Genomic DNA, 22691 nt, shown 5'->3' with positions numbered 1-22691 from the left:
GTTGGTAAATTTCACAAGTTGACAGATGCATTCTACAATGACCATGAGATACTTGAGACCCACAACCAGTGCAGTGCGCCAGAAGAATATCAAAGTAGGTCTTTGCATTCAAAGTTGACACAACTGACACACGAAATTCTTGTCTCTGATGAATACAACACCTCGAATGAACATGTCACAAAACAATTGCTCGAAAAATGTCAGTTGGAATTCCTACTCATTTGAAAAGCTTGCATTCTCAAAACTCAAAATAGGTTTCTTTGAGTCTTCTCGGTCACTCACGTTAATACAATCTCAATTTGGGGCTTAAGTCTTCCGATGACCAATGGTTAAATATTCAAGTATTCCTCCAAGTACCAACTTATTCTGGACGCCTGAAATGCCTCGCCAGACTTGACCAACTATCTTCGCTGTAACCCTTCTGGACCTTCTGGCAAGTTTCCAGACCCCATTCCGTGACCCCAACCATAAGTGAGCTCTCAAACATGAACGCCATGCTCCCCTCGCCAATCTTCTGTGGCTTCAGCTCTGCGTTGGAGGCCCGCTCAAAAGTGCTTGCATCAGGGCCATGAGCGGACATGACATTGTGCAAGCTTGCTCCCGCGGGACGGAAGCCCCCGCCAGTCTTCGCGTCGTAGTCACCACAAATCAGGCCCATGAACTCGGACATGGTATTGCGGTGATACCAGGGAGGACGGAAGGTGTCTTCCTGTACTAGCCATCGGGGTGGAAAGATAACGAAGTCGGCGATAGCAGTGCCGGGATGGTCAGACGGGCCTGTGAGGACGGTGTAGATTGACGGGTCTGGGTGGTCGAAGGAAATGCTGCCGATGACTGAGAACCGACCCAGGTCATATTTAAAAGGGTAGTATTTCCCATGCCACGCCACAACATCGAATGGCGTGTGTTTCTGCTTAGCGACAAAGAACGACCCATTGAATTTGTTGACGATGGACCATTCGGACTCATCTTCGTCGAATGCTGCAACGGGAATCTGGAAGTCTCTGGGGTTTGCCAGACAGTTTGAGCCTATGGGCCCAAGCTCTGGCAGAGTGAAGTGACCTTGGTGAAGCTCGAGGATGTAGCCTCTGACAGGGCCTTCCGGAAGGTTGATCTGGTATCGAATACCCCGTGGTATGACGGCAATTTCATTGGGGCGGACCAAAATGTTTCCCAATTCCGTCTTGATGTCCAATACACCATGCTGAAGTACAATGAGCATGTCGCCGTCCGACGAATACATCGCAGTTTTGGCGTCCATGCTCTTTCCAGCAGCGAAAATGAAGATACCCAGGCCAGTTTTCATCGCTGGATCACCAGCACCACCAACGGGCCTCAGACCGCTAATCCAATCGGTATCATTGCTGATGTCGAACGGATCCCAGCGAAGTTGATTGGGGATCTGGTGGATCTGACCCCCAGGTTTGGGGCCATTCTCTCGCAGCGGCTCAAAAGAGGAGTGGGACGCAGCAGGGATGATGCGGTAAAGCCATGTCTGCAAGTTCTCATGTCGCGGTGCTGTAAACGCTGTGCCCGAGAGCTTCTCTGCATACAGGCCATACGGAGCTTTCTGGGGCGAGTTCGCTCCAATTGGCAGTGCACCCTTTATGGCTTCTGATCTGGAATAACATTAGTGATATTCAAGATGTAGATATGCCAGACCACCGGGTCGGACGTTGCGATATCTTGGATACTTACTCATGGAAGGAGTCAAAGCCGTTCAGATATTCGTACTTCTCTTTGACGGAGAAGTCGGTGACTGGCATGGTGGAAGAAGTACTTGAACTTGGAGGAAACGGATTTTGTGACCGAGGGGTAACAGACGGATCTAGTGACGGCGGGAGCGAAAAGATGATCTCCAAGGTAAGATGGACCAGTCGCTGTAGGCCAGGATGAGAATTCAGCAATAATTATCGCGATAAGTTTGCTGCAATAGCCTCTTTGACAATGAAGCTTTGCCCTCTTTTCACATCGACCGTATGCAGAACAAGTCGACCTTAAAACTCATGTCTCCACAGGACCGAGACTGAGAGTTTGCGCATTTTCACATCCAAAGCCGAGTGCATTACCGGCTGCTACAGTAAACGACAGCAAATCGCTTCTACGGAAGAAACGGAAAGTATTTCTCGGGGTGACGAGGACGCCTCGCGGGGTCCGTTGGGTGAATCGAGATCTCGGAAGTTCGGAACGCAACCACTTCCGAGGTTGCTTAATCACCACAAGAATCCACAAGCCCTTGAGAAGTCATGTTCGCTATCTCAAGTTGCCAAATTTAGTGCATACATAGACACAGAGAACGCAAAGACATTCCCATCGTTACGCAAGGGGATTATGTGGGCAAAACCCCTTCAAAGCCTTGTGGCGTCAAGCAACTAACTAACTTGGAAGCGTCTGAAAAAGCTGTGCAACCGTAAAAGCCCGAACAAGAGATTTCCGTCTCCAAAGATTTATCCCGGATAACTTCCGTTGTTTGAACTTTCGAATGGGTTTTATTCATGGGCTATATGAAATGCTCACACCATCGGTAACGATTTCAGTTTGTACCTTCCCAAGACGTGTGGTCCCTAAGCCTAGAGTCTAATGCCTATGCGACGACCGCACTTAACATGCATCCTAAGGGAAAGCTTCTCTAAGTTAGAATGTGTGACGTCTTTCTTTAACCTCATGATACTCTGCTGGCTCATATGAGCTATGAAATTGCCCTTTTCGTCCCAAATACGTGACTCCGCAAACGTCCTGTTCCCACCTCCCCTGATGGCATTCCTCTCCACAATGTGCCAATTCTCAAAGTTGACTTCTTTTGTAAAGAATCTCAGCGCCACGTCAATTGAAGAGCAGGCTGTGACGTCTTGAAACCACATGTGATCATGAGTCAACGGAACGAACGAACATGTGCCATCCATGAGAAAGGCAACTGCTGCAAGGTTCTCGTTTGAGAAACGCAACGGCGACCGTGAGCGGGACCACTCAGCGGATCTTTTCAAAGTCACTGGTAAGTAATCCTGGGTTGTTGGTACTTTGGAAGCCACCCCAGAAAGATTCTGTCCGGACACGCCGTTTGGGCGAATTCGTGTTTCGATAAATTTTTCATGTTGACGGAGAATTTGACGGTATTCTTTGAGCTCATTATCGCTCGCAGCACCTCTGGCCTGTAGGTTTGAGAGGTTGTCAAAGCCAGTAGGACAGTCCTCGGGTTTCGGCCAAGCCAAGACGGGACTAGCGGAGTAGTCTAGGGACGATGGCTCTTGGGTATGGAAGTCAACTAAAACATCTAGGCAAGTACGAGACGTGCCGTCGGGTTGTTTCTGGTGAACCCGAACTCGTCTAGTTGAAAATGACCGCGTGTCTCTGGTGCTTTCGACGGTGCAAAGAAGCTTTTGTTGGGGGAGGCGGGCCCATGAAAATGTCCAACAACTGAGTAGAGGTCAAGGGAGGATTTAGTGGTCGCACAGGCTGCGCTTACAGCGACAGAGAGGGAGCATCCACCGTAAGCGACAGGTCTGGCATTGGCCATGCGCATGGGTAGCGTCTGAGAAATGAACTCGCCGTGACCAACACTTTCCACGCCTATTTATTCTGAAAAAGAGGGACTCATTGTTTTTGAAGCAGCTGCTTGCGCGAAAGAAAGATATGTCGACGAGAGGTAGACGTAGTTGGAAGGGGCACATACTTGTAGCGACTTTGAAAATGCTGAGATGCCTAATCGGGGAATACGACCTCGGCTGGTTTGGGATCGGCGGCGAGCCTGGCAGCCGTCGACCGAGGTTTCACGCTCCAAATCATATGAGATGTTCTGTACACGGGCATACCCGTTGTACTCGCGGGCGTATCCAATTGTACGTCTCCTCTTTTTTTCTTTCCGATCATGACACCTTTTAGCATGGATTCAATAGTTGATTCTGCATCCCTACCTTATTTAGAGATATGATTGCTAATCCACAACTCCAAATCCCAATGCCACACGCACCGTGCAGCTCCGACTACTGATCTTGGGGAGACATCAAACTCGTCGTCATGTGAACTGACGAAGTCAAATAATGCCTTAGGTATCACATGTCTACCGTGATTAAGCTCTGTAGTCTAATTTTTGGGGTACCGGGTAGGAATTACCACGCGTTCCCTAATCTTGAGAGTCCTAATGTGAATCTTCTAGAATGCTATCGGTGCCAAAATTTGGCCAGAACACTCTCCAAATCCGACTAGCTCGCCGTCTGCTCCACCAGCCCAGCCCTTGATGACAACTGTATCTCCGTCTTGGAGAAACTTACGTTCTTGTCCACCATTCAACTTGATAGGGACCTTGCCGCCTTGCGACTGTTCTAAGAGGCTTCCTTGAGTGCCAGGTTCAGACCCAGAAACGGTCCCTGAGCCAAGCAAGTCCCCTGCACGAAGGTTACAGCCTGAGATTGAATGATGTGCTACCATCTGGGGCCAAGACCACAAAAGGTTCTTCGCAGAAGTTCGAGTGAGAATGGTTTCCTCACCTCCTGAGGCTAAATCAAAAAAAGCGACTCGGTTAGTCTCCATTTCATGTGAGTTAAGGATTGCGAACGTACCAGACAGAGAAACCTCCAAGTTGATGTCCAGAACATTTTCAGCTCGGTTTTCTCGCAAGTATGATTGCAGCTGCACATCATTCGGCAGTCCTTTCGTTCGGAACGGCTCCAGCGCATCAGCGAGCACCACCCAAGGGCTGATTGAGGTGCCAAAATTCTTCGCATTGAATGGGCCAAGGGGAACGTATTCCCACTGCTGAATATCCCTTGCGCTCCAGTCGTTCATCAACACATATCCAAAGATATACTCCTCAGCCTCGTTGACAGGGATCGGACTTCCAAGATTGTTGGGCTTGCAGATGAACATGCCCATCTCAAGCTCAATATCGAGACGCGCACAAGGCCGGAAGACCGGCTCGGTGGCGCCGGGTGCCGGCAAGGCCTGTCCCCACGGCCTCCGGAGCGGGGTGCCGGAGACTACAACGGAACTGGCTCGGCCGTGATAAGCGACCGGCAGGTGATTGTAGTTTGGCTGCAGTGCGTTGGCCGCTCCGCGAAACAGGGTGCCGACGTTGTGCGCGTGATTGCGCCCGGCGAAAAAGTCCGTGTAATCTCCTATCGCAAAAGGGAGATGCAAAGATACTTCCGATACAGGACGCAAAGCCGATTTCTTCAGGGCGTCGTTGTCCTTAAGGATGTCTGGGTGAGGGGTGCTGTCTTGAAAGACCTCTTGCAAGTACGACCGGACGATTCGATGTACTGGCCGTCCCAATTCCGCAAATGAGTTGAGGGTAGGCTGCGAAAACACTTTCAATTGATCTGCCGAGAGCGTAGGCGCTTTGCGAAAGCCACCGCCTTGAGCGAATGCGTCTAGGTCAAGAACATGGTCCCCAATAGCAACAGCCGGGCGATGCTGCTGCTTTTCCTTGCTGGATATCACCCCGAAAGGGATGTTTTGGGGCGAGAAGTGAGATCGTGGGGCAATTGGTAGCCAGGACTTCATCTTGAGAATAGCTTGGGTTGCACAACCACGACGGATGAAATGCATTAGATACTGCGTTGACAATCTATATCAAAATCTCAACTTTTTATTCAGAGATCAGAACTGTGAATATCATACGTCGCAGACGGAAGCCACTGCGACCCTGCGATTCCGAGTCTCGGAGCAAAGTCCGTTTCCGAAGTCTCGGAACGACAAACGCCCCTCAAGCCCCTCTCGCAAGTGTAATGCTGAGCTGCAATGCAGAACCTCGGCAATTGCGCGTTCGACGTCTTTGGTGACATTGAAACCATATCTAATCTTGGCCTTGATGTTAAATGCTTTTGTGTACACATTTGTCTTGAGAATGTCCACAGACATACCAATCCTCCACCATCCTTTAAGCAGCACAGCCAGCCTAAACTCTCTTCAACACCGTTTGTAGCAAGATAATCTTTCAAAATGGCGGAAAAGATCACTAGAATTACTCTTTTCAAAATACCTGACGAGGAAAGTCAGAAGAAAGTCTTGGGATTTTACCAGCAGATGCCACAGAAAGCTCTCAAGGTAAGAGCTTTTCCGTCCAAGCCTAATTCTCATCTTCACTTCGGCAAAGATGCGCGACTTAGCCTTCAAAACACAAACCAAGTCGCTAACGTACCGCAGGACGGAAAGCCCTATATCTTGTCTGTAAAAGCTGCTTTGGCCGTGGCTGATCAAAGAGCGCAAGGGTTCACCATAGCCGCCATCTCTACATTTGCATCTGCCGAAGATATGGGCTATTACGACAATGAGTGCGCAGCGCACGCAGAGCTAAAGGCTTTCGCAAAGGGGGCTCACCGAGGATTTGCAATGGTTTATTTCAAGGATTGAGCTATGTCATTATTACCGCCAAGAAAAGAATCTTAGATCCAGAAGGGAATGCCAACCCCAGGAATCAGATTCTAACACACGTATCTGAAACTCTTCTTCTCCCAGTCCGTGAGGTCTTCCATGCTTTCCCCTACAGAGATTTCGCCTGGGACCACCTCACCATAAGCCTCGTCTCTCCTCCGATTATCATATTTGACTCCGACGTAATACACAGTCATGAGCACCACGGCACTGCTCTCGAATCCCAAGATGCTGTTGTAACCAGTGGCGTAATGCGGTGCTTCACTAGCACGAAATGTCTGTGGCGCAATAATGTTGGCTACACAGTATGCCAGAAACACCATCGCGTTTACCGTCACCTTCTTCGTGTGCCCACTCGTGTTTGCCATAGGCAATCTAAGCGCAACGGCATAGGGACCCCAGAAGAAGTAAAAGAAGTATTACGCGGTAAGCAGACCAGCCTTGTTAGAAGAGGGTAGTTCGCGAATGACGATGCTGCACACAAGGGGCACGATGCAGCAAGCGGCAGCCGAAATGCATCGGGTGTCCTTGATGTAGCGAGGGGGAATCGTGGCGAGGATGGAAGAAACTGCCTGGATGACGCCGGTAGGCATACCAAGAAGAACTGTCTTGAGTGGGTCAAACCCAAAGCTGGACACAATCTGCGCAGAGAAGGTATTGAGTCCACCGTTGGACACATTCATGCACAGGAAGAACAAGCACACAACCCAAGACTTCCAGTCGATGAGGGCCTCGCAGACTTGGTACCACTTAAACTCCTGCCGAGCATGGTTAGTACTGCGCCTTAGTTGATTGAGGCTCACACTAACCTTGTTTTCGATGCCAGTGTTGTCGTCAAGCTTGCGGTGCACCGCGATGTATGCTTCTTTTGCTGATAAGAACTTGCCTTCTTCGGGTCTATCAGGAAAGAGAAAGAACATGAGTATAGAAAAGATGAAGCTAATGCCACCTAGAACAATGAAAAGCAGACGCCATGAAGCTATAGCCAGGGTGCTGTTTCCAATGCCATAAGAGACAAGCCCAACGTATACCTGGAAGTGGTTAGCTTTATTCGCACGAACAAGGCAAAAATCTGACGTACCGAGGCAACTGTTGAACTCCAGATGGCCACGCGCAATGGTTGTTCTTTCTTCCGCCACCACATGACGGTGATCAGAGTCAATCCAGGTAGCGCTGGCGCTTCCCACATGCCCATAAAGAATCGAAGCGCCATCAGACCGGCGGCGTTGTGGGTGACGGCCATGAGCAGCGTCGTGACAGACCAACCCATGGCTGTAATTGCAAGAAACTTGCCGATCGGAAACCGAGCCATCAGATTTACAGCTGGGAACTCAGCTACAAGGTAGCCAAAATAGAAGATGGAGCCGACCCAGCTGTACTGCTGACCAACCAGATTGTTGTCTTTCAACATGCCGTAGAGAGCTGCGTTCGAGATGATGACTTTCTGATATTTCGGATAATTAGCATTGCTTGATATATTTTTAGATTCCGGTAACCAAAGTTGTCTTACGTCGACTGCCGAGAGAACAGCATAGCCCCAAAGAAATGGCATGATGCGCCAATCGACTTTACGCACTAAGCGTTTGACATCGCTGGCGTCATAGTCGAAACGCTCCTCTATCGTCCCCGTAACTTGCGACTTTGCATCCTCTTTCACGTCGTCCGGGCCGTCGCGGAGTGACCCTGAAGCACGGCGGCTGTTCATTTTCATTATCGATAACAAACGCAACCCAAAGTGATCATAAGTGTAGCTTTCCGTGTGATGGTACTACCAGATGATTCTGGCTTGTCTGGATGAGGGCGACTTGTCGATAGATATCAGCTCCACCGTGTTGCTGCTGGCCAACGCGAAGGGTAGTAGGATGTGTGTGCCCCGTCCCATTCCCGGCATTGGAGTATTGATGCTTATCTAGGCTTGGGTAGCGATTGTGGCGCTAGTCGGACAATATGCGACAAAGTCCGCCTCTGTGCAGGGATATCGCATCAACCCCATGCTCCAGTTCATGATGACTTAGAGGCTACAATTTTGTCGATTGTGTCGGACATGAAGTCACAGTCTGGTGAGACTAAGTCCACATCGGGCGTGGGACTTATTTTTCAGATTGAAGATTATATGTCACGCCGACGAAATCGAGAAAACCACATTGGAAGATGTAAATCCGACTTTGTCACATTATTCTTATCTTTGCACCCACTCAATTCAAGGGTGAGAAGCATGCGAGTGGAAGCTTCATTGATGAGGCACTTCTTTCAACTACGACTTTGGTACTCGAAGGTTCGCTTCTAACCTAAGAGACTGAATTAGTCCATCTGTCGTCTTGAAAGTTCTTCTAGAAGATAGCAATTAAGACATATGTTCGTTATGCTCGTACTGAATCCACTGCGTCTCCTCCACTGATGGCGACGTGAACGGCACCCGCCCCTTACGCATAGTTTTGAGCATGTTGATTACTTTCTGCTGCACCTTCAGATCCTCCAGTTCAGTTACTAACAGCTGTAGGTTAGCCGATTGAGGAGGCGTGATAGACCATGATTGAGATGGGTCGCCGAACTCCACGACAGGCACAGCCTCCATCAGCAACTCAAAAACGTCACGAAAGACCTGGGCAGAGCTCCACTTGCTTGCAAAGTCAATCAAAGTCGCAAGACAGGCAAACAACGCTTGGCAGACCGGGCGGCGATCGTATAGCGCCATTTGCTGGTGTGTAGGCGTCGCCCACAGGCAAAAGACCACGCCGACTCCAGCTTGGAACTGGTGAAGAAGCTAAACAATGTTAGCAACTGAATCTTATGGTGATTTTCCAAACATACTGCAGTCCGAGTATAGCATGTAGTGTGATCTCTGACCCGGAACCTCCGAAAGGATACGAGAACGGAGCAGGCTGCAGTCACAAGGTGTCTCGAGTCCCCTCCTCGAATGGCCAAGTATGGGTTCGGGAACAACGAAATGGCTGTATAGTTGGCCAGCTTCTGTAGCCATGCGCTCGATTGAAACTTTCTTTGACGCTCCGCAGAGTCAGACAGGGAGTCAATATCGTGGATCCAACGATCTAAATCATGCCGAGGCCACGAACGCCATAAGTTGGGGACGGGATGGCCTTCCCTTTGCGCATCATGTTCCAATCTCCGCGTAATCTTTAGGATACGGTACTGAATCCGACGAAGCTGGAAAATGTGTTCTTCCAGGGCAACATCTGCTGGCGAAGGAGCAGCCGAGTTGAACTCGAAGGGATTATCGAGCCTGAGTTCTTCAGAAGACACAGAGCCGTCTAGCTCTGACCTGTTATCGTCATCCACCGATGAGTTTTCCAAGCAAAGGCTATGTTCCACCGTGTTAGATATGATAATATCTATTACGAGACATGTCCTTGTAACCATTTTCCGAACGACGTCGTCGATGCGATGCTGTTGAATTGAAGGTGCTTTTCGCCGTGATCTTTGATACGAGAGGTCCGATAATGCACAGTTCTTCACTGATTCTGACGCGCAATCGAAGAGGTCTCGGACGGAGTTGAGATGCATCGCGTGCACAGTCAGTAGTAGAGATGGCTGCGTACGCAAAATAGGCGATGACTCTTGGATCTCATAAGACCTGTACTTCGCCATGGCTCGTTGAAAGGATGCCCGAGAAAGGTCCAGGTGTTCGGAAGAGGGGTCGATCCATGAACCAGCAGAGCGCCAATAGAAAGCACCATGTCCACGAAGAAAGTCTGCGAGCCTGGTGAGTTCATTTGTCTCGCCGTGCCAGACCAATACTTCCACCAGTCCTCCCATTGCTGGCGATGTAAGAACGGCCACATGGGGTGAGCACTTGTGAAGTATTCCTTCACACAGCGAACAGCAACTGACAGAGGCAAGTATGACTCGGTCAGCCGTTCTTCTTGGATGGCGAGCTGAAGAGAAGGTGCGCCGGGTTCCGTGTCTTGGATGTCATCGGCCTCGAACGTTGTGGGTTCTAATTGAGATTGATCCGTCATGCGGTCTCGTGGAGGGTTTGTTAACGGTGAGATATCTCTGCCGCTCAATGCTGCAAGATCGAAGTCGATGGCTTCATCGAATGTCCCGAGCACCCAATCCGGAGTTGCCACTGGGCCGGCACCGGGTGTATCAGTGGGAGAAGCAGGCCCGGCGACATCCAGTGACCCATCTGAAAGTCTGCTCAACAGATTCAATGGAGGCACAGCATCATCTGCTATCAAATCCATCGAGGCTGGGGTGTTGACAGGTCTTGCTCTGGGGTCGCTCAGAAAATGGTCACCAGCAATCGACGGATTGGACTGTCGGAGGCGAGTTTCAAGTGTCGCTATATGTTCCTCGAGCAGATGAATGTATCTAATGGCCAATGACTATGAGAACTCCATTGCCTGCATGATACAGTAGGTTGCTTACCCAGCTGGAAGTGTGGTCATGGCAGACTTCTTAGGGGCGAGTGGCACACATTCTGGACACAAGATCGAGTCAACTTCAGTGATGCGGCTAATGGAAATGCCTTCCACTCTCACCTGCACCGGACCTGGCACATTCGCCGCACAGCGGGCGGCGTTTATCACACTAGCATTTTGTCAGCTTTGGCACCACAATTGCGCATCAATGTGATTTCCCAACCTTCTTCTTACGGCGACGACAGCGACAGCAGGCAATCTCACGTTGAGCGCGTAGCCACGGGATACCGTACAGCGTCTGGCTCATTTTTGCTGTATTGTTCTGCGATGAAGCATAACTCATGACCATAAGCGTGACATGGCTCCGAATGTCTCACTGCCGCCGGTCTCAACCTCCGCACTCGATATCCCGATTAGGCGACTGAATCAGTCATCCGCTCCGGATGGATCCCTTGACTTGTCTTATCTCGGCAGTTCCCCGCCGTTATCAACACCGGCCCCACGGCGGACTTAATGTGCGATGTCCGCTGTGCCGCTGTCGAGCCGATGTGTGGAGGTATTCTCCCACCTTATTTATATCTGTTCGGTACATTTCGGCAAGGTTTAACTGGGTATTGTCTTATCAAGGGTATTATCTGTCTTCGAATTCTCAGCCAGCCAGAACTTAACCGACCGAGACAACACCCCAGGATCACCATGACGGTAGTAACCCCACGCCGCAGACTCCGGATTGCGGTCCTCTGCTGCTTTCCTATTCCCGAGAACATTGCGAAAGATAGGGGCCAATTTGACGACATTTTCGCCAGCTGGATTCTAGCATCTGTCAACGCGTACAACGCTAAAAGGCCGAACGGCCAAATTATTGCCGAGGTTACTGGCTTCGATGTGATTCTCAAAGACGAGTATCCATCGCCAGTGGAAGATTTCGATGCCCTCATCGTCACTGGTTCCGTGGCTTCAGCATATGATGATGAGCCGTGGATTCACAAGCTAGCTGCCTTCCTCCGAGGTATGTCTTCGAAGATGTTGTCCAGCCATGGTTTACAATCACTGACCAGCCGCAGATGTCTATGAGAACTCTCCGAATGTGAAAATATTCGGGGGATGTTTTGGCCACCAACTCACCGGCCAGGCCTTTCTATCCAAACATGGCGCTCGGGTAGTGAAGAACCCCAAGGGTTGGGAGATTGGGGTTCATCAAGTGTCGCTTTCAGAGGACTTCGCATCCCATTTCCCTTGTCTGAAGGGCGACACCGTCTCGTACCAGTTTCTTCACCAAGATGTGGTACAACTGGATGGACCACTGCCTCCGAACTGGGTGCAGATGGGCACATCTCCCTTGTGCGAAGTTCAGGGATTCTTGGTGCCGGGCCGGGTGTTGACCTACCGGGGGCACCCGGAATTTGATACTTTCATCAACAAATGGAGCACATTAGCCGTGCAGCAATCTGGGATGATACCCGACGATGAGAAGATGAAGGAGTATTTGAGACTTGTAGATCAGGATGATACAAGGTTGCTGGCTGGCGAGATGGCCATCCAGTTTTTCTTGTCGCAGCCGACACTTGTAGAATAGAAAAGAGTACAGAAGTTGTAGAGTCGTGTGGAGATTTATCTTGCAACATTCCATCCCTAAATTAAAGGCCGCCTGAATGATGTATATGAAATGTTAAAACTGAATCATGAAGACTTCTTATTTCATGTATATCTACTACGTAAATAAGCGGTTCAGATGCGATTCCACGTCCAGGGATACCTTCATACGAATCAACATTTAAGGATCGATTCTGCTTCGGCTGGCATTCTGGCCCCAGCAGGAGGAGAGCTGCGAGACTTGAACTCATCGCAAATATCTTCCATCTTCACAAACTCCACACCAGCTTCGTCATCAAATATTGAATCACCCTGACTAGCCATTAGTACAAAGGCTGAAACAAATCTCTTCCAGAGGTATTACCTTTCCAGAATCTTTAGTGCATGAGGGTGCCCCGAAACATCGGGGTGAATTGTGACTGGGAAACAAAATTGTCATAGTTCTCGTAGAAGAAGTCGAAGTGGTCCTTCCACAGATCCTCGACAACCGATGGATGCACCCAGCCATGGCTGTTCTGCACATTCTTAATGAACATCTGCATGTGTTAGCGCCTGTGTTAGACAGGGTTCATTCCATTTCGCTTACCATTGGAGGCAGATCATCCAGATACCAGCTTGCAGGAATCTCCACTAAGCCGGTCTCCTCACCTCTCACCAGCGGCTTCATCCATGTATCTGGATGCTTCGAGTAGTCAATCTTGGTCCATTCGTCCCCGACACGCAGCCAGTAAGGTATCGCGTCGTGATGAGAGAACGAGTGATCGTATTCAAGACCTTTCCCAGAAATAAGTCTTCATGGAAGTTTCAAAGCCATTATCTTCGGGGTCTTACCATACTCCAACATGAGCTCGGCGCCTTCCTTGGGAGTCTCCCACCACGGGACTACTGAGCCTCTAGGAGGCTTGCCACAGAACTCCGTGACAAGTCGGTACGTCTTGTCAAGGACCACTCGTTGCTGTTCAACTGTCATCTCCTTCGGATTCTCGTGCGAGTAACCGTGCAGACCAATTTCATGGCCGGCATCCCTGATAAGAGCACACTCTTCGGGGAACGTCTCTAAGGTGTGGCCGGGAATGAACCAAGTTGTTTTGATATTGTACTTCTTGGAGAGGTCTAGCAGACGCCGGACTCCAACAGTACCAGCGAAGTAACCTATTCATCCAGTGTAAGTATCTGGAAGCCATCACGTCAATAGAATAGTGAATACCTCGTGAGATGTCAGAAACGGATTCTTCGCCTCCGTATGATCCGATCCAACCGCAAACAGCGTCAATGTCGACGGAAAAGCAGCAAAGTGCCTTGGGTGCCATCTTGAATAGTGATGTAGTAAGTCATGTGCTGCATCATACCCAAAGGTGTGCCAAATCTGAGCATAGCAAATCATAGCTTATGTATGCACGGTATCAAAGCATGAGGTTGGGCTATTGGATGGCCTGTCGGACTTTTGAGCTCTTGTCCGAATGATGTGGGGCATTCAGGACAGCTTCATCAAGTGCGCTCAGCCCGATTGCAATGAGATAAAGAAGCACGGGGCATGATCAACAGACTGAGGCCTGAGACACTCGCTGTTCATTCTATCGATCATATACAGAACTTTCCAATGGATCTGGCACCTGAAGCACTTGCGGCGCACTCTTTTGGGTATGACCCCTCGGCGTTGGACAAGCCTTTAGTCGAGTTTCTTCAACGTTTCTACACCTTCTCTGACGATAAAGAGAACGCAAATTCGTGGGCCGAATGCTTCGCCGAAGATGGCGTCATGAAAAAGGCAGCAACTAATGTTCAGGGTCGCGACAGTAAGTATCCCTCTAGCTGTGATGCGGGACAAGCAATACTGATTGCCAGCGCCCGGGCAGAAATAGCTGAGGTAAACCTCGGCTCCTGGAAGGGTTAGGCATCCAGAAAGCACACTGTTTTCAAGGTTTTCCCTTTTAGCCCTAGTAATGCCAACGAGGTGATGCTCCATGGACAGAGCAATTACGTCTATGACGATGGGACGACGGGCGAGATGGGATGGGCAGCAAGGCTCCATTTCCCACGATTTGATGATGGAAGAATACTCATCGACACGTATCATATCTTTCCTGTAGGTATCCCCAACTATTTGTTGAGTCATAGCTTACAAGTGCTCAGAGTGCTCCTCCGCGAGCATCTTGATTGTGTGAAGGTGATGCTGGGTTGGTTTACCCATGCGGGTTGCTAGAGAGAAATATTTTGCCACGTAAAATAGACAAATCTTCACAACTATGCTCCCCCTCGACCTTGATGCACGTTTTATGTCCTTTGTACCTCCGATCGCTTAAGGATGTGCTGACTTCACGTTACTCTGTGACGCTGGATTTGCTGGTACGGCAGTCGCCCAAATTCTACATAGTAGAACTGTACTTAAGCAAGCCATTCAAATTCGATCGAACTAAACGAAATTCATTGCAACTCCGTGTGGGCCCTTCCCACCTAGTGTGGAAGAGGCTCTTAACTAACGTTGTCTGCTCACTGAACTACAATAGCTCCAGTGAATGTCTCCCGATCGAGTGGCATTGCTAGTCACACATCCGCTAGGCGCTTCTGGCCTACATAATTAAAACATAGATAAGATATATATAATTATTATAGAGATCGCTTAAATAATATATATTTATAGTATTTTCGTTCTAACTATTTAAGCTTTAAAGCTTTTAAACGTATATTTAAAATTATTTAGAAAGTGAAGATATATAGCTTAATATAGATATAATACGAAATATATATTGAAAACTATATAAAGAAAGCTATTTTACGTTTAAAGTTAAAAAATAAAGTAATTCGCCTATGTTATTATATTTTTTAAGATATTTTAGTATTTGTTTAAAATAATCTTAAAAGCTTTTTATATTTTAATTATTAAAGATAAATATTTAAATAAGCTATAAAGTTTCTTTTCAATATGTTATTTATTTAAAGAAGTTTTAATAATATTTTTCTATTTGAAATAATAAATTAGAAAATAATATAGATTAGTAACTTATATTATATATTAAAATCATAAAATAGTAGTGATTATTAATAATAATAGTATATATTATTAATATTAAATAAAGAATAATAAAGTTATATTTCAAACGCTTTTAGTAGATTTAAAAAAGCTAGTTAGTAGTTTAGAACGTACTAACTAAGAAATAATCATAAGAAGTATTGAAACATAAAGAAAAGTTGAACTTCTTCTAAATATATAACTAGAATTAACTTTTATAAAGATTTATCTTTTTAACTAATCTTTATAATAAAAAACTAATTAGAAATTACTAAATTAAATTGAAAAAGAATAGTATACTTAATATTTCTATTAACAAGTCTTTTTGTATATATTTATAATTGAGAGAGAGTTTTGGCTATATTAGGAATAGATATATATATATAGTTATTATATATATCTGTTTAAAAAGAAATAAGAAAAAGAATAAAAAAGAATATATTACAAAGTATATCTATAAGAATATATTAGATATTTAGCTAGATATACTAATAATATATATAACTTATATAAGATCTAAATACTTATACTTAAAAGAGTAATTATAATATATAATGTATAATTTAATAAGTTAAAGTTTTCCTTAGAAGAGGATAAATATATAGTAATACTAATTAAACTTATGTATTATATTATTAACTAGAAACTAAAACTTAAAATATTTTTAAATTTAATATTTAAACTTCTAAATATATAGAAATAAGTTAATAAGATAATAGAAAACACTTTTAAAAAGCAAAACACCTTAGTTATATAGCTATAAAATATTATAATATATTAGAAAACCTAGAAAGAGGTTTTAAGAAGTCTTTTTATTTCTAAATAAACTTTAAAACCTTAAGTTATAATTAAAAACTAAAGAGAAAAAGCTAATATACTAAATATATATAATAATAAATCTAATAAATAAATTTAAAAAGTTATAAATATTTTTAAAAAAAGGTAATAATGTTCATATTACTATTAATAAAAGTTAGAGTAAATATAATAAACTTTAAATTTAATTTAAAATAATAGTATTAAATATAAATAAAGAGAAAATAATATTAATACTTCTTAAGAACCTTTTTAAGTTAAAAGATAGAATATATAGAGTTATAGACTAAATATATATAATAAAAAGCTTAAATAAAACTTTTAAAAAAAGCTTATAATTAGAAAAAGTATAGAAAAATAAATTACTTAAGCTAATATAATTAATAACTTCTAAAGCAATTTAGAGACTTTATTTTATTTATTAATAATATCTTAAAGACTTATTCCAAAGTTATTAATAAGAGAAATAATTTAGAATAGCTATTCTCTAAGATTAAATACTAAAAGAAGTTATTCCTAGTAAAAACTAATACGCTTAAAAAGCCTTTTTTATAGTATTTATGTTTAATACTAAAAACAGTGATAAAAAAGGTTTTTCTCAATATATAACCCTTTATTTCTATATATAAAATTATATTAGAAGTTAGAAATAGAGATACAATAACAAGGATTTAAAATAAGATATCTATATATTTAAGTTCTAATTACCTCTTTAAAACTAAAAAAATCTTCTAATATTTCTAAAATATCTATATAAGCGTTTTATAGAGATAATAAACTTAAACTTAAGAAATTATGAAAAAAAGAATATAATAAGAAATTAATTAATAATCTATATAATTAAAACCTCTATTTCTAAAATAAGTTTTTATATATAAAATTAACATAATTAATAATTTAAAACGTTTTAAATCTAAGACTTACATATAAAGAGACCTCTAGAAAAATAGTGTTTTAGAAAATATGTATATAGTAATTTTTACTATAAGAACGTTTTATGTTATAATAGCTTTAGTTATTTAATTTAGTTTTTAAATATAATAATTTAATATAGATAATACTTTTTTAAATATAAAGAGGAATGTAAATAAACCTCTAATTAATTATTAACTCTTAGAGGGCTTTAAATAAAATAAAAATATCAAGTTTAATGAAGCTTTATATAGCTTTAAAAACATATTTCTCTTATAGTATAAGTATTTCTTAGTAACTCTAAAGAAGTTAAAACATATTTTAAACTTAGAAAAGTATATCTTTTCTAAATTCTTAAACGTTAGGTTTTAGTTTTATCTTATATAAATTTTATTTTATTTTATATTATTAAGATTATTTCTCTAAAGTAAAATAAATTATTAATAAGCTAAAAGCTGAATATAAATTTAAAGATTAAAATACTATTAAGTATTATTTTAATATTTAAATAGTTAGAGATTATATAGCTTGAACAGTTTATTTAATACATAATTTATATATTAAAAAGGTTATTAAGCGTTTTAAGTTTTAAAACGGAATATAATTTATAACTTTGTTACTTTTTGAAATAAAAAATAAGCTTTTTTTTTATATATATAAAAAAAATATTAAACCAAAATTAGTTTTATATTTTATTTAGTAATAATAATATATCTAAATATAGCTTTTATAACTATATATTTTTTATATTTCTTTATAAACTTTTTATTAGCTTATATAATAGTAGTTAACTAAATAATCTAATACCTCTATATGATATATTCCTTTACCTTTTACTTTAGAAATATAAAAAATATATAAACTTTTTAAATTATAAATAATACTTTATTTACTAATAATAAAGAAATATAGAGATTAGCTAAAAGATATATCATATTCCTTTTTAGAGATATAATATATTAGAAAGCTATATATTAAAATATTATTATAATATCTATAACAGAAATAAAGCTTTTGAGCTTTAAAAATACTACAAAAAGGTAATAATACTTACAAACCTTTCTAAAATATAGCGTTAAATATAAGACAAAACGCTTAGAAAGTAAATCATAGTAATTAATAGATAATCTAACTTATACTTAATAATAAATAATATATTATAATACATTTCTATTATATAGATATCTAAAATATATAGTTATAATAGAAGTTTTAAAAAAGTAATTTTAATATAGCTTATTACCTATAAACTTAATACTTACTAATATTTTTATAAAAAGCTTTTCTAGAGGTAAATTTAAATATTTTTATATACTACTAAACCTAATAGATACATATATACTTATTATAAGAGACATAAAATAAGAATATTAAGAAATAAAGTAATACAATAGCTAAAAAGTTTATATTTAGCTTTATAACTAAAAAGTTTAATTTAGTTTATAAAAGCTTAAAAATAAGTCTAAAAATAGCTAAAAATAAATATCATTTTAAACTAAAACTTTATATATATAATAACCCCTTAAACTTAATAATAAAGCTTAGCCTTAATAAGTATAAAAAAGTAACAATAAGTATATTTAACTAGCTCTATTAATATTAAGCTAAAATAGCTATAAAAAGTCTATTAGCCCTAATAAAGCTAAAAAGGACTTCTTATTTATTATTAAGCAGAGAGAAAATAATAAAATAATATTAAAAATAGTAAATATAATAAGAGGAGTAATAAATATAACAAAAGCTAGAGAAAAAGTAGACATAAAAATAAAAACAGCAAAAAATATAAAAATAAATATAATAAAAATAACGTGGTTCATCAGTCAGCCGGCCGGACCAGTCAGCCGGACTTTTTTTTCTAAACACTCTTACGTCCAAATCACTTAAACCTTTGACGCATAAAATCTCAACAACTATAATGCCAATCTACACCCAAGAAGACAAAGTCATTCTCGCAATTAAAGCGATCCGATCGACACGCGCTGCAGGTAATAACTTAAGCATTTCGCATGCTGCAAAGACCTACGGTATCCTAAAGAACACCTTAGCCGATAGAATAAACAACTAACCGCAACATAAATAAGCTTAACTCTAATAATATAAAGTTAATCTAATTGAAGAGAAAACACTTCTCTAATATGTTATTAAACAGGATTCTAGAGGATTTCCTTTCCGCCTCAGTAGTGTGGAAGATATGGCTAATCTCCTGCTGCGAGCCTGTAATAGTAAGCCTGTTGGCAAGCGATAGGCTAGGCGGTTTGTGGACTCACAGCCTGCTCTGAAAACTAAGTTTAATCGTCTATATAATTATTAAAGGGCTCTTTAAGAAGATCCTGAGGTTATATTAAAGTGGTTTGCGCTATTACGCAACATAATAGCTAAGTATAGCATCTAAGAGGGGGACCTATATAATTTTGATAAAACTGGCTTTATAATAGGCATGATCACTATGTTAATAGTGGTCACACATGCTGATCGACACAGCAAAGCAAAGTCTGTCCAGCCTAGCAATTATGAATAGGCTACAGTTATTAAATGTGTTAATTTGGGCGGGTGGTGCATCCCTCCGTTTATGATCGTTAAGGGTGTATATCACCTTGCCAGTTAGACTATGGAATCAGATTTTCTAGGCAACTAGGTGATTAAACCTACTGCTAATAGATAGATAGATAATCAGATAGGTCTTAACTAGATTAAACACTTTAATAAACACACTAAGAACTAAACGAAGGGCGTCTACTAGATGCTTATTATCAACAGCTATAAGAGCTATTTATCAGCTGAGTTTAATAATTACTACAAGCAGAACAATATTATAACTGTTAGTATGCCTATATATTTATTACATCTACTACAGCTATTAGATATTACCCTTTATTCACCTTTAAAACGCATATATAGTGATAAAATCAACTAATTCATCAGAGCCTCCATAAATCACATCACTAAGTCTGAGTTCTTTATTACCTTCTACTAAGCCCACAATAAGGTTTTTAATAAGGAAAGCATTAGGTCTGCTTTCTAAAGCGCTAGAATTTCACCATAGGACCTAGACTATATCATCAAAAAGCTTGATATATATTTACAGACGCCTACACCTCCTATAGCCAACCCTTCAACACCTCCACCTTAGCAGTTATAAACGCCCTCTAACCTACAACAAACTATCTCACAGCCTAACTTTATCAAAAGTTATATCTCTACTTATTAAGGAAGCTTACTAACACTAATTATTACTGCAGTTAAGTAGTTATTAAAGGGTGTGCAGGTAATAGCGCACTTAATCACTATTTTAACTGATCAGCTTTATACCCTTGAGGATATGAATATAGCACTTACTAAGCGTTAGAAGGCTAAAAGAACGTAGGTCCAGCTTAGAGGGGCACTTAGTATAGAGGAATCTCAGATTTTTCTTAAAGGGAAACAAAAAGAGAAACATCCAGCACCTCAAGAGGACGACGAGGGGGGTCCATCAAAGAGAGCCCAGCTAGCTTAGAGACGCTGTAGTATATATGGTGAGACTGGGCATAACGCGCGAACCTATTCTAAAGATGTCGAACCCTCAGGAGATTCTGATAGCAACAACTAGTAGTTGATTTAATGCGTTATGGTTGAGAAATACTAGATGTTATTATGTATGTGGGAAAATAACGTCCGGCTGACTAGTCCAGCCAGCTGACTGATGAACCATGTTATATATAAAGTATTATTTTATTTTTATTTTTAACCTCTTTAATAATAAGATAGAGGGAATAAGGGGAGAGAGATATAAAAAGGCTAAAAGGTATAATAAACTTCTTATTATTATTATTATTATTAAAAATAGAGAAGAAGCTAATAATAATAGCAGTAGTATTGATAATAGCTTTTTCATATTTATATACTTTATATATATAAGTAGTAGCTTTTTTTTATTGACAAATATTGTAAATTTTAATTTATAAAATAATTAGCAAAAATCCTAATAATTATGTTAAATAATCTAATAATTATTTCAATAATATATAAACGTTATAATAAGTAATTTAGGATTTTTAAAAACTTATTTTTATAAAATATAAATAATCAAAAAAAGTTTTAATTATAAAAAAATGAAAAGTTTTGTTTATTTTTTCTACTTATATTTAATAGCTAATATTAACTATATTAAGAAGTTTTATTAATTCTAAATATATTTATAACCTATTCTAATAACTAAATAACCCTATTAAGTATTTTTATATTCTATAAATATTAATTTTATTTATTTATTTATTTTATTATTTTAAAAGCTATTCTTATATATTTTATATAATAAATTTAGATAGGTTTTAAGTATATAATAGTAAGGAATAAGTTTTTTTTAGCTATCTTTAACGTCTAGAGAGGTATATTATGATACCTTTAATCTAAGCTATAGTTTTACTACTTATTATATAACGTATAGTATTATATAAGCTACGCGTGTGGATATTAACCTATAATATAGACTACCCTTCTGAATAGTTACTCCTATAATACACCTTTATTTCCTGATAACCTGCGTGCCTGTAACTCGCAAGAGTTGTGAAGGTGTTGGCATTGGTTAGGAGGCTGGTCTCGGTTGGTGCAAGAGACGATGCGATGGTCGATTCCGGAGGCACTGACGTCGGCGGTGCGAAGTGGCAAGCACCGGGCTCCTCTCCGTCTCTTCGGGCAAGTGCGTCACACCTCAGCCATGACCATGAAATCTGTAGCTCCCATGTCGAACGGGGCAGGTTGCGAAGATACTCCCACTTCTTCTTTCCCATCTCAAAGTCCTGAGTGAGACCGACCTTAGAAACACGTTCAGCTCGTTCATTGAGAGATTCAAACCCAGTAGCGATAACCTGTTTGATCGAGTCCGCAGAGTTGATGACGAGTGCTTTGATGCCTGTTTCTGGGTCGTTGAGAAAATTGTCTATGTGCGGCAGCGCCCAAAAGCGTGGGCTCAGATAGCCTCCCTCTTGCGTCAAAGCTTTCACCTCAGGGTTCTGTTTTGCAAGAACCTCATCGGCTTTGATACTGCGCACTCTCCTGGTCAGCTAACATGATTCTTTATCAAAACAAACCTAGCAGAGTCTCAGGCTTCGAACTATCCATGGGTATCCATATAGGTACTAACCCATAGGGCCTATGGGTAACTATGGGTAGGGCTCTAACACCCATAGGTACCCAGAGACAAATACAATTTCGACGACGAGTTCGGCTTCGGGTACCCTTGGGGACGAGATTACCCCATTATGTTTCTCGTGCCTTAGGTGGACGAGCTAGCCCACAACTGACATGACGCAACAACGGGGTCCTTCTTGCGCCTGTATAGTGACTCGTGTCAAGGACTATGATGATCAAGAAGCGGACTCGGCACCGGAGGCATAAGCCGCGCCCGGATAGAGACTGGTACAGCCGTGCGAAATCACACTGAATGAGCGTGCGTGACGTGGCTTGATTGATCTGTCTGCATACCAGCGCCGGACGTGCATGGCCACAGAGTGATGTGGCCGACCCCCACCTCGATGCGGGATACGGCCCGGGATTCGGGCCTCGGACCCGGGCCGGCCGGGGCCCGTCTTACAAGGTGAAGAACACGTGGGTCCGTGCAGAGAGCTTGAAGA

At 41.8% G+C, this 22691-nt stretch overlaps 8 protein-coding genes across 8 annotated transcripts; 2 read left to right on the top strand and 6 right to left on the bottom strand.

Moving 5' to 3' along the window:
- Positions 1-361: 361 nt before the first annotated feature.
- Positions 362-1766, bottom strand: hmgA-1 (Homogentisate 1,2-dioxygenase; the record flags this gene model as incomplete). The annotated part of the gene is made up of 2 exons (XM_037323070.1): positions 362-1619; positions 1699-1766. 2 exons carry the CDS (start codon positions 1764-1766, stop codon positions 362-364), a joined length of 1326 nt encoding a protein of 441 aa, XP_037178576.1.
- Positions 1767-2570: 804 nt separating this feature from the next.
- CGCA056_v007821 (uncharacterized protein) lies at positions 2571-2903 on the bottom strand (the record flags this gene model as incomplete). The annotated part of the gene is made up of 1 exon (XM_037323069.1): positions 2571-2903. One exon carries the CDS (start codon positions 2901-2903, stop codon positions 2571-2573), a length of 333 nt encoding a protein of 110 aa, XP_037178575.1.
- A 1246-nt stretch (positions 2904-4149) lies between these two features.
- Positions 4150-5499, bottom strand: fahA-1 (Fumarylacetoacetase; the record flags this gene model as incomplete). Its single annotated transcript, XM_037323068.1, has 2 exons — positions 4150-4493; positions 4557-5499. The coding sequence occupies 2 exons, from the start codon at positions 5497-5499 to the stop codon at positions 4150-4152; spliced, it is 1287 nt and encodes a 428-aa protein (XP_037178574.1).
- Positions 5500-5937: 438 nt separating this feature from the next.
- CGCA056_v007819 (uncharacterized protein) lies at positions 5938-6348 on the top strand (the record flags this gene model as incomplete). The annotated part of the gene is made up of 2 exons (XM_037323067.1): positions 5938-6042; positions 6142-6348. 2 exons carry the CDS (start codon positions 5938-5940, stop codon positions 6346-6348), a joined length of 312 nt encoding a protein of 103 aa, XP_037177858.1.
- A 440-nt stretch (positions 6349-6788) lies between these two features.
- Positions 6789-8074, bottom strand: CGCA056_v007818 (putative transporter; the record flags this gene model as incomplete). Its single annotated transcript, XM_037323066.1, has 4 exons — positions 6789-7127; positions 7179-7400; positions 7451-7813; positions 7880-8074. The coding sequence occupies 4 exons, from the start codon at positions 8072-8074 to the stop codon at positions 6789-6791; spliced, it is 1119 nt and encodes a 372-aa protein (XP_037177859.1).
- Positions 8075-8713: 639 nt separating this feature from the next.
- CGCA056_v007817 (Transcriptional activator protein acu-15) lies at positions 8714-11058 on the bottom strand (the record flags this gene model as incomplete). The annotated part of the gene is made up of 5 exons (XM_037323065.1): positions 8714-9133; positions 9927-10701; positions 10759-10810; positions 10872-10920; positions 10975-11058. 5 exons carry the CDS (start codon positions 11056-11058, stop codon positions 8714-8716), a joined length of 1380 nt encoding a protein of 459 aa, XP_037177866.1.
- A 389-nt stretch (positions 11059-11447) lies between these two features.
- CGCA056_v007816 (putative glutamine amidotransferase-like protein) lies at positions 11448-12327 on the top strand (the record flags this gene model as incomplete). Its single annotated transcript, XM_037323064.1, has 2 exons — positions 11448-11760; positions 11816-12327. 2 exons carry the CDS (start codon positions 11448-11450, stop codon positions 12325-12327), a joined length of 825 nt encoding a protein of 274 aa, XP_037177867.1.
- A 394-nt stretch (positions 12328-12721) lies between these two features.
- pgdA-4 (Peptidoglycan deacetylase) lies at positions 12722-13654 on the bottom strand (the record flags this gene model as incomplete). The annotated part of the gene is made up of 4 exons (XM_037323063.1): positions 12722-12880; positions 12931-13118; positions 13176-13496; positions 13552-13654. 4 exons carry the CDS (start codon positions 13652-13654, stop codon positions 12722-12724), a joined length of 771 nt encoding a protein of 256 aa, XP_037177864.1.
- Positions 13655-22691: the final 9037 nt, after the last annotated feature.

This window comes from Colletotrichum aenigma, assembly GCF_013390185.1.
Source record: "Colletotrichum aenigma strain Cg56 chromosome Unknown KSG_Cg56_contig05, whole genome shotgun sequence".
Lineage (NCBI taxonomy): Eukaryota > Fungi > Ascomycota > Sordariomycetes > Glomerellales > Glomerellaceae > Colletotrichum > Colletotrichum aenigma.
Note: the sequence above shows the minus strand (reverse complement) of the source record. Positions and strands in the feature narration are given on the sequence as shown.